This window comes from Prionailurus viverrinus, chromosome D1 (genome assembly GCF_022837055.1).
Source record: "Prionailurus viverrinus isolate Anna chromosome D1, UM_Priviv_1.0, whole genome shotgun sequence".
Classification (NCBI taxonomy): Eukaryota; Metazoa; Chordata; class Mammalia; order Carnivora; family Felidae; genus Prionailurus; species Prionailurus viverrinus.
In genome coordinates, this window is record NC_062570.1 from 104471197 (window position 1) to 104484625 (window position 13429).

The following is a 13429-nucleotide window of genomic DNA, read 5'->3' on the forward strand; positions in this document are numbered from 1 at the left end:
CCAATACAAGGGCCAGCGTGTATCTCTCTTTAAAAGCTCTAGTAGTTTCCCATAACACTCACAATGGAATCCAGACTTCTAACTGTGGCCCTCAACCCTGCGTGATTTGTGGCTCCCTTCCTCTGATGTCCTCTTTCCTTTTTCCCCATCACTGACTCCTTTCCACCCCTCCATCCACATTGCTATTCTCGTGGTTTACTAAACCAGTCATAAAATCCCTGCCTCAGGACCCTTGCATGTGCTAATGCTTCTCCCCAGAATGCTCTTTCCCTACTGTTTATTTTGACATATTCCAGCGGCCTTGTAAAAATTATTTTATTTTACTTTTTATTGTGATAGGAATATTTAACATGAAATCTACCCTTTAAAAGATTTTTTTGTGGGGGCGCCTGGGTGGCTCAGTCAGTTGAGCGCCAAACTCTTGATTTCAGCTCAGGTAATGATCTCACAGTTTGTGGGCTCGAGCCCCCTATCAGGCTCTGTGCTGACAGTGCTGAGTCTACTTGGGATTCTCTCTCTCTCTCTCTCTCTCTCCCTCTGTCTCTGCTCCTCCCTGCTTGTGCTCTCTCTCTCTCTTTCTCTCGCAAAAAAAAAAAAAATAAACTTAAAAAAAATAAATTTTTTTGTGTGATTTAAACAATTTGGGGGCACCTGGGTGGCTCCGTGGGTTAAGTCTCTGACTCCAGCTCAGGTCATGATTTCACGGTTCGTGAGTTTGAGCCCCACGTTGGACTCTGTGCTGACAGCTCAGAGCCTGGAGCCTGCTTCAGATTCTGCGTCTCCCTGTCTCTCTCTGCCTCTTCCCTGCTCAGGCGCGTGTACTCTCTCTCTCTCTCAAAAATAAATAATACTCAAAAAATTTTAAAAAATTTTAATTGAATTAAAGCTGACTTATATTGGTTTCAGGTATACCACACAATGATTCGGCAATTATATGCACTACAGAATACTCACTGTGATAAGTGTAGTTACCATCTGTCACCCTAGAAAGTTATCACAATCTTATGGACTATAATCCTCATGCCGTACTTACAACCCTGTGACTTATTTATTTTATAACTGGAGGTTTGTACTTCAAATCCCCTTTATCTATTTAGTGTACAATATAGTATCATTAACTATAGGCATGATGTCATACAGCAGATTTCTAGAAGGTAATGATCTTGCACCTGCTTTTTTCGTTTACACTTTCAGGCCTCCATTCACGTCACTTCCCCAGATGGGCCTTCCTCGACTCCTTTAGTGGAAGTTGCCCACCCCCACCCCACGGCTCTGCTGTATCTTCCACATGCACTTATCATTCTCTGAAATTACATGATTAATTTTTTTTCTCTCGTTTCTTGTCCTTTCTCACAAGGATATAAACTTCATCAGGTCAAGGACGTTTCCTCTCCTGTTCACGGCTCTATCTCCCCTTTCCACATCAGTGTCTGGGACCAGAGTAGGCAGGTGCTCAATAAATAAATGTCAGCTAAATGGACTCAGTGAGGACTCCTGTGAAGGGAGGACAGGACGTGGTTAACATCGGGCTCTGGCATCCCTCAGGAGAGGTTTCGGGAGACTCCGGCAGTTCGGCCTCCCTGGCCTCTGAATGATGTGGAATGTTTGCAAGCTCTGAAGGAAATAAATGCTTTAAGATCCCTCTGCTAACTTACCCTCCCAGTGATTTTCAACCCGCCTGAGGTAGGTTTTGGCTTTTGTTTAGAAAAAGCCTCTCTGGTGATGGGTTCCCTCCTTTTTATTTAGAAAACACTTTAAAAAAATTTAGGTGATTAGACAATGTACAAAAAATTTGCAAAAACCATGCAAACATACTCATTTCTGTTAACAGCACATATTTATAACTGTCTCTGGTCTCTCTCTTTTTTTAATGTTTATTTATTTATTTTTGGAGAGAGAGAGAGAGAGACAGACAGAGCACAAGCAGGGGAGGGGCAGAGAGAACAGGAGAGGAGACACAGGATCCAAAGTAGGCTCCAGGCTCTGAGCTGACAACAGAAAACCTGATGTGGGACTCGAACTCATGAACCATGAGATCATGACCTGAACTGAAGTCGGATGCTTAACCAACTGAGCCACCCAGGTACCCCAGCTGTCTATGGTGTCTTATGGCTTTGGTCCGGTTATAAAGTTTCACAGTGTTGTGATTGTGGTGGGTAGGGTACTTAGCCTTCTTTGTTCATATTTCAAACGACAGCCCTCAACTCACACTTCCCATTTTTTAACACTGTCTTCTCTATTCTCAGCAAAGGCCTTCTAATCCACAGAATTCACACACCTGGATGTTTTAGTTCCTTGTGGGCTGTGTGATTTGTTGCTTTTTCATTTTATTTTATTTTTTTAAAGTTTACCTATTTTTGAGAAAGAGACAGAGCATGAGTGGGGGAAGGGCAGAGAGAGCGAGAGACACAGAATCTGAAGCAGGCTCCAGGCTCCAAGCTGTCAGCACTGAGCCCCACTCGGGGCTCGAACTCACGAGCGGTGAGATCATGACCTGAGCCGAAGTCAGACGGATGCTTAACCTTCAGAGCCGCCCAGGCGCCCCTGCTTTTTTCTTTTAGGTACAGAAACAATACCGCTACAAATAGCTTTATATGAATGCTTTTTTTTTTTAAATTTTTTTCAACGTTTATTTATTTTTGGGACAGAGAGAGACAGAGCATGAACGGGGGAGGGGCAGAGAGAGAGGGAGACACAGAATCGGAAGCAGGCTCCAGGCTCTGAGCCATCAGCCCAGAGCCCGACGCGGGGCTCGAACTCACGGACCGCGAGATCGTGACCTGGCTGAAGTCGGACGCTTAACCGACTGCGCCACCCAGGCGCCCCTATGAATGCTTTTTTATTCCTTTGACTTGCTTCTTTAGCATTAGTTCCCAGCAGTGGGTGTATTAAGTACCTGAGTTTTTTTTTTTTTTAAGATGCCCAATTAGTAAATGATGGGCTGTCTCCTATAGATGGAATACAGTAAATCATTATTCTCCCACAAGTTCACATATATATTCACCATGCAAAGGTGACAGATGTGGGGAGATGCACACGGAGCAGTGGCTAAGCATGTGCAACCTTCAGCCTTTGGGTTGAAATCCGCACTTTGATTTCCTCATCTGTAAAATAAGGTCAGAATAGCACCTAGCTAAAAAAAAAAAAACAACAAAAAAACAATTAGCACCTACCTCATAAGTTTATTACAAGAAGTAAACGAGTTACTTGTCATAAAGTGCTAAGAATAGTACCTGACACCCAAGAAATGTTGATTATTATTATTTGTCACGCAGGAGCCATCCGCAGGCACTCCGTACGTGTTGGCTGGTATTTTAGTCTTATTCTTCTTTCCAGTTTTCCCTGCTGTAATTCAGGATATTTGGCTTTCGTCAGGCTGGCTGAACTATTTTTAAAAAGTTGAGTTGCATTTGCCATTGGCAAATCGTGTGTGTGTGTGTGTGTGTGTGTACAAACAAAATATGAAAGCTACAAGTGTGTTGGGTAGCCAGGGGGACAGAGACATGTACACAAAATAACTCAACAGTGAACGATGTAGAGTGAAGGGGATGTGTCGTCTATGCACCGAGTGCAAAGAACCAGTTTCAAGTCTCCATATCATGGAAAGTTTCCATACCCCACGGGGGGTATGGTGCTCTTTCGTGGCTTGGTGGCTTCGGTGGGGCTGCTTCCCTACAACCGTTGATGTACAGGGGCTGTTCTGCATAGGCATTCAAGGAAAGCTGGCAGTCTTGGCCAGACAAAGTTCCTTCGCTTCCATTCTGGCGGGGGCGGGGGAGGGAGCAGTGTGTGTGGGATTGACCATAAATTACATGGATGAAGGACTACATGCATTCATGTAATGACACTTTTCTTACGTGGTGGCAATTGTTTTTTTTTTTTTTAATTTTTTTTTTCAACGTTTATTTTTATTTTTGGGACAGAGAGAGACAGAGCATGAATGGGGGAGGGGCAGAGAGAGAGGGAGACACAGAATCGGAAACAGGCTCCAGGCTCTGAGCCATCAGCCCAGAGCCCGACGCGGGGCTCGAACTCACGGACCGTGAGATCGTGACCTGGCTGAAGTCGGACGCTTAACCGACTGCGCCACCCAGGCGCCCCACGTGGTGGCAATTGTGATGAGACAAATACTTTTCTTTTTTTTTTAAGTTTATTTATTTATTTAAGAAAAACAGAGCGAGTTGGGGAGGAGCAGTGAGAGAGGGAGAGAGAAAGAATCCCAAGCAAGCTCCGTGCTGGCAGTGCGGAGCTGACTTAGGGCTCGAACTCACAAAACCGTGAGATCATGACCTGAGCCGAAAACCAAGAGTTGGACGCTTAACCGACTGAGCCACCCAGGTGCCCCAAGACAAATACTTTTTTTTTCTTTTCTTTCTTTCTTTCTTTCTTTCTTTCTTTCTTTCTTCCTTTCTTCTTTTTATTTTCTTTTTTGTTGTTGTTGTTGATGTTTTATTTATATTTGAGAGAGAGAGAGACAGAGTGTGAGCAGGGGAGGGGCAGAGATTGAGGGAGACACAGAATCCGAAGCAGGCTCCAGGTGCTGAGCTGTCAGCATAGAGCTCCACACGGGGCTCAAACCCACAAACTGTGAGATCACAACCTGAGCTGAAGTCGGACACTCAATCTACTGAGCTACCCAGGCGCCCCCAAATATTTTTCTTAAGGAAAGGCTCTGTATAAATTGGTTACTTTGCTCTAAAAATTTGCAAAATATTATACTCCGCAGTTTGAGTACCACACTGCTTGTCTCTCCTTTTATCATGTTACAAGCTTGTAATTAAAATTATAAGAGTTTGATGTTTGTTAAAGGGTATTGGAAAATACAGAATGGGAAAAATATCTTTCAGGCTCATCACTCAAAGACTGGATTTGTGTGTGTGTGTGTGTGTGTGTGTGTGTGGTAGAGATTGTAACTTTTAAAATCCCATTTTGTGTGTCGTGTTATATCACAAATATTTTCACATTGTTACATTGTCTTCATAAATATAAACAATTGCATAGTACTTCATCAGCTGAATTTAGTGTTCTGTATGAAGTTGTTTTCATCGTATCCTATTAAGATTACACTGTGATTTTTGTCTTATGTATAAAACTTACTGTTGTTATGGTTGTTATATTTTAGATTAATTTTCTAACTTTAGAGTCCTGAAGTGGAATAACTCAACTTAAATTCAAATGCTCTTTTTTTTATTTGGAAAATTTCAAACCTACACGAATTAAGAGGATAATAGAATGAATACTTAGGTATGCATTACCCAGCTTGGAAAATGGTCTGTATTTTGACAAAATACAAGCATTTAAAAATATTATTTTGTGGACGCTTGGGTGGCTAAATCAGTTGAGAGTCCAGCTGTGCCTCTGAGCTCAGATCTTGATCTCAGGGTTGTGAGTTCAAGACCCACATTCGGCTTCGCGCTGGGCGTGAAGTCTACTAAAAAGAAAAATATTATTTTCCCAAAGTGTTGGACCTTTTACCCCTCCACCGGTGACTTTGGCAGTGCTCATTTCTCTACAACTTTAGCAGCACTGAGGGTCATTATTAAAATCCAAACCCAAAGAAAATGCAGTACTAAAACTTGGCTCACTTGTTCAACAACAAAAATAATTAATTTGCCCTACCCCTGTAGTTTAGCAGAATTTTTGACCTGACCTGGCCTCAGGCTCCCCCAAGAAGATCAATGCAAGGAGCTCTCTTGTAGTTTTGGCCATTTGAATGTCATTGAAAATTCCATAAACATCATGCATGTCTATCTTGAAGTAAATTAAAACTCAATACAATGTAAGGGTCATGTGCATAAGGACTTAGCGACTTAGATCAAAGGATGTGGAAAAAAAAAAAGGAAGAAAAAAAAAGTGTGTGTGGGGGTGCCTGGGTGGCTCAGTTGGTTGAGCATCTGACTCTTGATTTTGGCTCAGGCCATGATCTCATGGTTTGTGAGTTTGAGCCCAGATGGGGCTCTGTGCTGACAGTGCAGAGCTTGCTTGGGATTCTCTCTCCCTCTCTCTCTGCCTCTCTCCCACTCACACTCTCTCTCTATCTCTCAAAATAAAGAAATAAACTAAAAAAAAAAAAAAGATGTGGGTGATGAGATGGGCCAGTAGGGCATGTTCATCAAGGGATTTCCTGACCTTCCAACCCCACCCCGTGAGTCATGTTAGTTTTACTTATAAAAAATATCTTGTGACCCGGACTGTAATAATTGTGTGTGATACTATAAGAATAAGAGGTTCTTTTACTTTTTTTTCCTTCAGCTTCACTGAGGTGCAATTGACAAAACTGAGGTTCTTCTACTTGCTAAGTTTAGAGTCAATGTGGAGTAATACAGTTTAAAAAGTGTTTAAGAGGGGTTGATCCAGGATAGACACCATAAAAATGCAGATGGCGGTGGACAAATGAAAGAAGGCAAAATAAGAGGAGGGTCCGTGTTTGGCAGACAGAACAAAACAAAACGAAACAATTGGCTTGTTGAGTGTTGAAGAAAAAAATACGATAAGAAAATCCCGAGTTTGGGGACTGGGGAGGATAGCAGCATGAGTTATGTTTAACTTCTCTGGTCTTCTACGTCCACGTGTGTAACGGCTAAAGGAAACACCTGTATTGCCTGCTTTCTGGGCTCGATACGGGTATCGCATGCTCTTCGTATAAATGTGTATTTTTAAGATGTTGTGGTAACTGGATAATCATAGTACTAAAGAGGCATGCGAATGATCAGGAGTACTCGCTTTAAAGCAAAAAGGAAAGGGGCACCTGGGTAGCTCATTTGGTTAAGGGTCTGACTCTTGATTTAGGCTCAGGTCATGATCTCACCATTCATGGATTCTAGCCCCATGTCGGGCTCTGTGCTGACAACGCAGAACCTGCTTGGGATTCTCTCTTTCTCACACTCTCTCTGCTTCTCTCTCTCTCTCTCTCTCTCTCAAAATAACTAAACTTTAAAAAATGTTTAAAAAAGGGGCACCTGGGTGGCTCAGTTGATTAAGCATCCAACTTCAGCTCAGGTCACGATCTCATGATCTGTGGGTTTGAGCCCCACGTTGGGCTCTGTGCTGACAGCTCAGAGCCTGGAACCTGCCTCGGATTCTGTGTCTCCCTCTCTCTCTGCCCCTCCCCCACTCATGCTCAGTCTCTCTCTGTCTCTCAAAAATGAATAAACATTTTTAAGAAATTTAAAAATGTTTAAAAAAAAAGAAATGAAGATCAAGGAAAGAAGGAAAACAGGAAACCCCATTGAGAACCTACTGCGTGCCCGTTGTTGGGCTTGGCACTTTCAGACACAGAATCTCTACTAATTTTCACCACGCTCCCGAGCCAGGCATTATACTCTCCCCATGTTTAAAATGACTGGGCTAGGGGCACCCATGTGGCTCAGTTGGTCAAGCACCTGACTCTTAATTTCAGCTCAGGTCATGATATCACAGTTGCAAGATCCAGGCCCACATCCAGCAGGTGTAGAGCCTGCTTGAGATTCTCTCTCTCTTCTCTCTCCACCCCTCCCCCTCTTCAAAAGAAATTTAAAATGAGTGGGCTGAAGTCTATCACTTCTCCAAGGTCATGCAGCGAGCAGGGTAAGCAGTGGGGAGGCGAGATAACATTAACCGAACTCCCAAGGAAGCCCTGAGGATAAGTACTCAGTGACTGCAGACTGTGTTTTTTAACATGGCTGGGCCTGTTCCAGGCTCAAGGACACAGGAGAGTCACTTTTCCCATGACTCCTTTCCTTGTTCCAGGTCTGATGGAAGAGGAAAACCGGATGGGGGTGGTCTACTTTCACTTCCACCCCTTCTCAACAGACCCAGCAGTGTCTCCCCTCCTATTTGTGGCCTTCTTGGTGTCGTACTTAGGAAGTCTCATTGGAAACATCACCACTGGGCTCACAGTCTGGCGAGATCACTCCCCCCACACCCCGATGTACTTCTTCCTCTTCGCACTGGCCGTGCTGGCAATTGGCTACTCCACCAACATTGCTCCCCTGACTCTGGCTGACATCCTTTCCACGGGGCACATGCTCATCTCTCTCCCTGGCTGTGGGGCCTACATGTTCCCCTTCATTCTTCTTGGAGGGTCTGACTGTGTCTTGCTTGCTGTCATGGCCTACGACAGGTACATGGCAATCTGCCACCCAGTGCGTTACCACATCATCATGAGTTGGTGGCTCTGTGGGCAGATGACTTTAGGTTCTTTGGGCCTGGGATTCCTGTTGTCACTGCCTTTGACCATTCTGATCTGCCACCTTCCATTCTGTGGCCGCAATGAAATCTTCTGCTTCTTCTGTGACATGCCTGACGTCATGCACCTGGCCTGTGTGGACACCCGCATGCACAAGGCAGCTCTCTATGCCATCAGTGTGGCCGCAGTGGCTGTCCCCTTCCTCCTGATCTGCCTCTCCTATGGCTACATCGTGGCCACCATCCTGAGGATGAATTCAGCTGAGGGAAAGTGCCGGGCTTTCTCCACCTGTTCCTCCCACCTCATCGTGGTTCTCCTGCAGTTTGGATGTTGCACCCTTATCTACCTTCACCCCAGCCCCAGTTCCTCTCCAGAAGAGGGCCGGGCAGTGTCTGTTGTCTACACCTTTTTTGCACCAGTGCTGAACCCCTTGATCTATAGCATAAGGAGTCAAGAGGTGACCGATGTGGGAAGAAGACTTACGGTAAGAACGTGCTGGTTCAGGAAACCAGAAATATTCCTTCCTAGAAGAAATATTCCCCAAACCAGTAGAGGCATGATCTGAAGGACAGAAAGCTCCAAAGCAAAGAGGAAGGAGTGGAGAGATGACTGTCTCCATGGCCCTCTCAGCCGGGGGATGCTCATCAGTGCACATTCCTCTCTTTTTAGGAGATTCTCGTGAGGAAGCCCTGGATCGGCCCTGACTACTTAGCCAGCCTCCTCTCTCATCATAGTGCTTAGAATAAGGACTGGACAGGAGTGTCAGTGAAGAAGAGGGTGAATAAATGGATGGACAGGGTGACAGTAGCAGTTGGTATAATGGACGCGGTCCTGTTACCTGTTTTAAGAGCCTACAGCCTGATGGTACACAGACCCAATGGATTCAAAGACTCAGATGTCTTCTGACCTTGCTCTTTGCCATTCGAGGCCTGTTCAAGCCCCACTGCCTTAATAAAGTCTGTCTGGCCACTCTTCTGACAGTGGGATTTCTCTTTTCACTAAATCATACTTCTTTTGATTTTTATCAAAATCAAATCATCTTCTTTTTGTACAACCAAGTTTCACATGTTTCAGTGTTGCCTCTAGAATAAGTCTATAAGGCCCCTCAGTGTAGAAGAAATGGCTTATTCTTTCTTTGTATTTTCTGGTGAATGGTGGGTATTTAGCCTTAGGATCTAACCATGGACTTGAGTCCGCACTTTTCCTTTATGTAAAAAAGAGGATGGTGAGAACAACAGCCTTTCTATTTCAAGGGGGTTGGATCGACAGTCAAGTGAGATAATGGATGTGTAAAAATATAATAAGAAAGCACAGGGGCACCTGGGTGGCTCAGTTGGTTAAGTGGCTGACTCTTGATCTCAGCTCAGGTCACATTCTCATAGTTCATGAGATCGAGCCCTGCCTGGGGCTCTGTGCTGTCAGTGTGGAGCCTGCTTGGGATTCTCTCTCTCTCTCTCTCTCTCTCTCTCTATTTGTCCCTCTTCTTCTTTTGTGAGCTCACATGCATGCATGCTCTCTCTCAAAATAAATAAGTAAACTTAAAACATTTTTTTTTAAAAAGAAGAAGAAGAAATCCCACAAAGCTCCCTAGCCCCTTTTGCTGTGTGAGGATATAATGACAGCGTGAAAGAGGGCCTTCACCCAATCATGTGGCACCTCAATATCAGACTTCTGGCCTCCAGAATTGTGAGAAATAAAGTTCTGTTGTTTAGAAGCCACCCAGTATCTGGCACTTTGTTCTTTTTTTTTTTTTTAATGATTTTTAATGTTTATTTATTTTTGTTATTTAAAAAAAAATTTTTTTTCAACGTTTTTTTATTTATTTTTGGGACAGAGAGAGACAGAGCATGAACAGGGGAGGGGCAGAGAGAGAGGGAGACACAGAATCGGAAACAGGCTCCAGGCTCCGAGCCATCGGCCCAGAGCCTGACGCGGGGCTCGAACTCACAGCCGCGAGATCGTGACCTGGCTGAAGTCGGACGCTTAACCGACTGCGCCACCCAGGCACCCCTGTTTATTTATTTTTGAGAGAGAGAGAGAGACATAAAGCTTGAGAGGGGAGAGGGGCAGAGAGAGAGGGAGGGAGACAGAATCCGAAGCAGGCTCTGGGCTCTGAGCACAGAGCCCGACACAGGGCTCAAACCCATGAAATGTGAGATCATGCCCTGAGCCGAAGTTGGACATCTAACTGATGGAGCCACCAGCTGCCCCTCTGGCACTTTGTCTAACAGCCTGAACTAACTAAATCATGGCCCTACTGCCTAATGAGTTTATAGAAGATAGTTATTTAAGAAAACCTTCCCTTTTTCAACTAAAAATATCATGCAGGCTGTAACTCAGCTTTAGGGGGAACCCCTATGGACCCCCAAATCCTTTTCCTGTTGCTCTTGCACATTGATGGAAGGTGGGGGGGGGGGGGAGATAGGATGTCAGAAGTCTTGGTTTAAAATCCCAGATCAGCCACTGACCAGCGGTGCAAACCTGGACAAGTCAACCTACCTCTGTGGATTGTAGTTTCCTCATCTGTAGAGTTGAAGCACTAAACACTGACAGACATATCCAGTAAGGTGTTACAAGAGTAAAATGAAATGTAAATGAAACTTATCACACAAAGTATATGGTCAGCATCACCACCCTCACCATCCCCTTCCTGCTTATCACTTTCTCGTCTGTCTTCAGCATGGCCGCCATCCTGAAGATCCGCTCAGCAAAGGGGAGGCACAGGGTCTTTTTCACCTGTTCACGCCCCCTCCTCCACCTCCGACTGTGGTCCCGCTCCAGGGTGGATGGGGAAGCCTCCTTCCTGTGTCCCAACTCCAGCTACTCTCCAGAGAGGGGCCAGGGGTGTCTGTGGTTTAAACATTCATCACCCTTGTGCGGAACCCCTTAATCAACAGCACGAGAAACAAATTGTTTAAGGATGCTCTAAAAAAAGAAATTACAAGGTTCTTGCTGCTCAGAGCACATTGACTCTTTCTGGATATTATTGGTCAAACAATTTTTCCTACCTTGGAAAAAGAAAAAAAAGGATGAACCATCAAGAAGACTAGAAGCCAAGAGGGAAGACACTTGAGCTTCAGGAACTGTGTTAAATTCTATTGCTCTTCCTCTGTTGTGGTGTGTCTGTGTTCTGGGTATGAAGCCACAGTGTCTTGATCTGTAAAGTCACAAGAGTCCCGTTGAAAGGATCACTAGTGAGGTCATGGATATAAAAGTACTTTGTGAACTGTAGCAGATGATCTGGGTCTCATTTGGATTCCACTGCTCTTTAGAAACAAAATCCATTGCTTGCTTTTCCTAAAATTTATTTGCATTATTTAGAAGACTGCACGCTAAGAGGCAAGCGCACTAAATTCCAACAGCCTAAAGGTCTTAGAATTCTCAAATGCAGCCAACAGGAAGAGTTTCCATGAGACATGGGATCATCTTCTCTTCTAGAACAAACCAGTGTTTCTCAAAATGTTGACCTACTTTCAAAAGCCACATCTCTCAGATGGCATGGAAAAATTTCCCTGGCTAATTAAGGGTGGGAAGAGTGCATATTTTACTTTGCTCTTGAAGATTCACAAGCACATTACCTGGGATGCTCTACCATAGAGCAGTCTTTGTATGACTGGGGCTTCCCCAAACAACTATCACTCTTCCTTCCTTCCTTCCTTCCTTCCTTCCTTCCTTCCTTCCTCCTTTCCTTTCCTTTTCTCTTTCTTTCTTTCTTTCTTTCTTTCTTTTGTTCTTTTCTTTATTTCTTCCTCCTTTTCTTTTCTTTCTTTCTTTCTTTCTTTCTTCTTCCTTCTCTTTCTTTCTTTCTTCTTCCTCCTTTCCTTTTCTTTCTTTCTTTCTTTCTTTCTTTCTTTCTTCTTCCTTTTCTTCCTTTCTTTCCCTCACACCTAATTAACTTAACCTGATGAAGATAATCTTCTGGGAAAGCTCTTAAGGAAATGCTTCTGTAAAAGACAAACAACACACCAGATAGAATGGTGGCTTGGCTGTGAATAAAGTGAGTCTGTTGTGACAGAAGCCAGGCTGTGTGAAAGTAAAACTCACGAGCATATTGAAAATGCAACCTGTTCACTCATGGACGTTACTGGACACAAATCCTTTTATGTATATTTTAAGATATGATTATTACTCAGGTAAGTTTGACTTAGAAATTAAAAACCTTCAAGAAAGCATAGTAAAACCCAATGACTTGATTTGTAGTGAAATACAGAGCTCACCACTTCCGGTCTTTGCTCTTAGGAAAACGATCTTCGGGACCACACAGCATTTGCCGCAGCGTCTCTCTGGTTTCTCTTTCTGGAGAGGTGAGATGTAGGTCAAGGTGAAGGTCAAGACCTCTTCTATCAACATCAAAATTCACTGAGCCCCCTCATCTCATGGAAACATAGCACATTTGCCAACTATGTCCAATGTGGTTTGTGGTTGCATGTGGGAGAACCAGATTGGATGTTGGGGTCAGCCGGATGCACTCAGTGACTCACTGGGGAATGTGAAGAGACCATCTGGAAAAAGGTGCATTGGTCATAGAAATCACTTCATGGCCTCCTTGGATGCAGTCACTTTCTCTCCCAAACTCCCTGGAGTCTGATTCTAGAAGAAGGATCCAAAGATGACACCTGCCCACTTATCCTTCCTGAAACATGTTCCAGGTCAGTTAGGCTTTCAAATGGTTGGTGACTGCTTTTCAGGAACTGTTTTGCATTTTTCTTTCTAGATTGCTTTTACAACTTCCTGCCAAGTTCTCTCTCTCACACACATACACACCCCCGTAGTCTTCATTTTTTTTTAAGTTTATTTATTTATTTTGAGAGAGAGAGAGAGAGAGAATCCCAAGCAGTCTCCTAGCTGTCAGTGCAGAGCCCAACATGGGGCTCAAACTCAAACTCATGAACCATGAGATTATGACCTGAGCCAAAGTCGAGAGTTGGATGCTTAATGGACTGAACCACCCAGGAGCCCCGTAGGTCTTCATTTTTAGAAATGTTCACTGAATTTTCAGTTACTGATTCTTGAAATGAAAATTTTAGGTGACACATGAATGAAAACGAGAGATTACAAGATAGAACTGGCATAATACATGAATACATGTTGATAGGTAACAAAAAGTGAGTTGAATTTAACTGAAGAAAAACATTGGGGCACCTGGGTGACTCAGTCGGCTAAGTGTTCGACTTCAGCTCAGGTCACAATCTCGAAGTTCGTGGGTTCGAGCCCCGCGTCAGGCTCTGTGCTGACAGCTCAGAGCCTGGAGCCTGCTTTAGA

The 13429-nt window shown here is 44.1% G+C and overlaps 1 protein-coding gene across 1 annotated transcript in view; it reads left to right on the top strand.

The window, feature by feature from the left end:
• LOC125146586 (olfactory receptor 10V1-like) overlaps nt 1-8908 on the top strand; it is a 59706-nt gene extending 50798 nt beyond the window's left edge. The window contains exons 5-6 of the mRNA XM_047823284.1: nt 7729-8651; nt 8837-8908. Coding sequence (XP_047679240.1) covers nt 7729-8651; nt 8837-8908 — 995 coding nt within the window. The remainder of the gene's footprint in view (nt 1-7728; nt 8652-8836) is intronic.
• Nucleotides 8909-13429: the final 4521 nt, after the last annotated feature.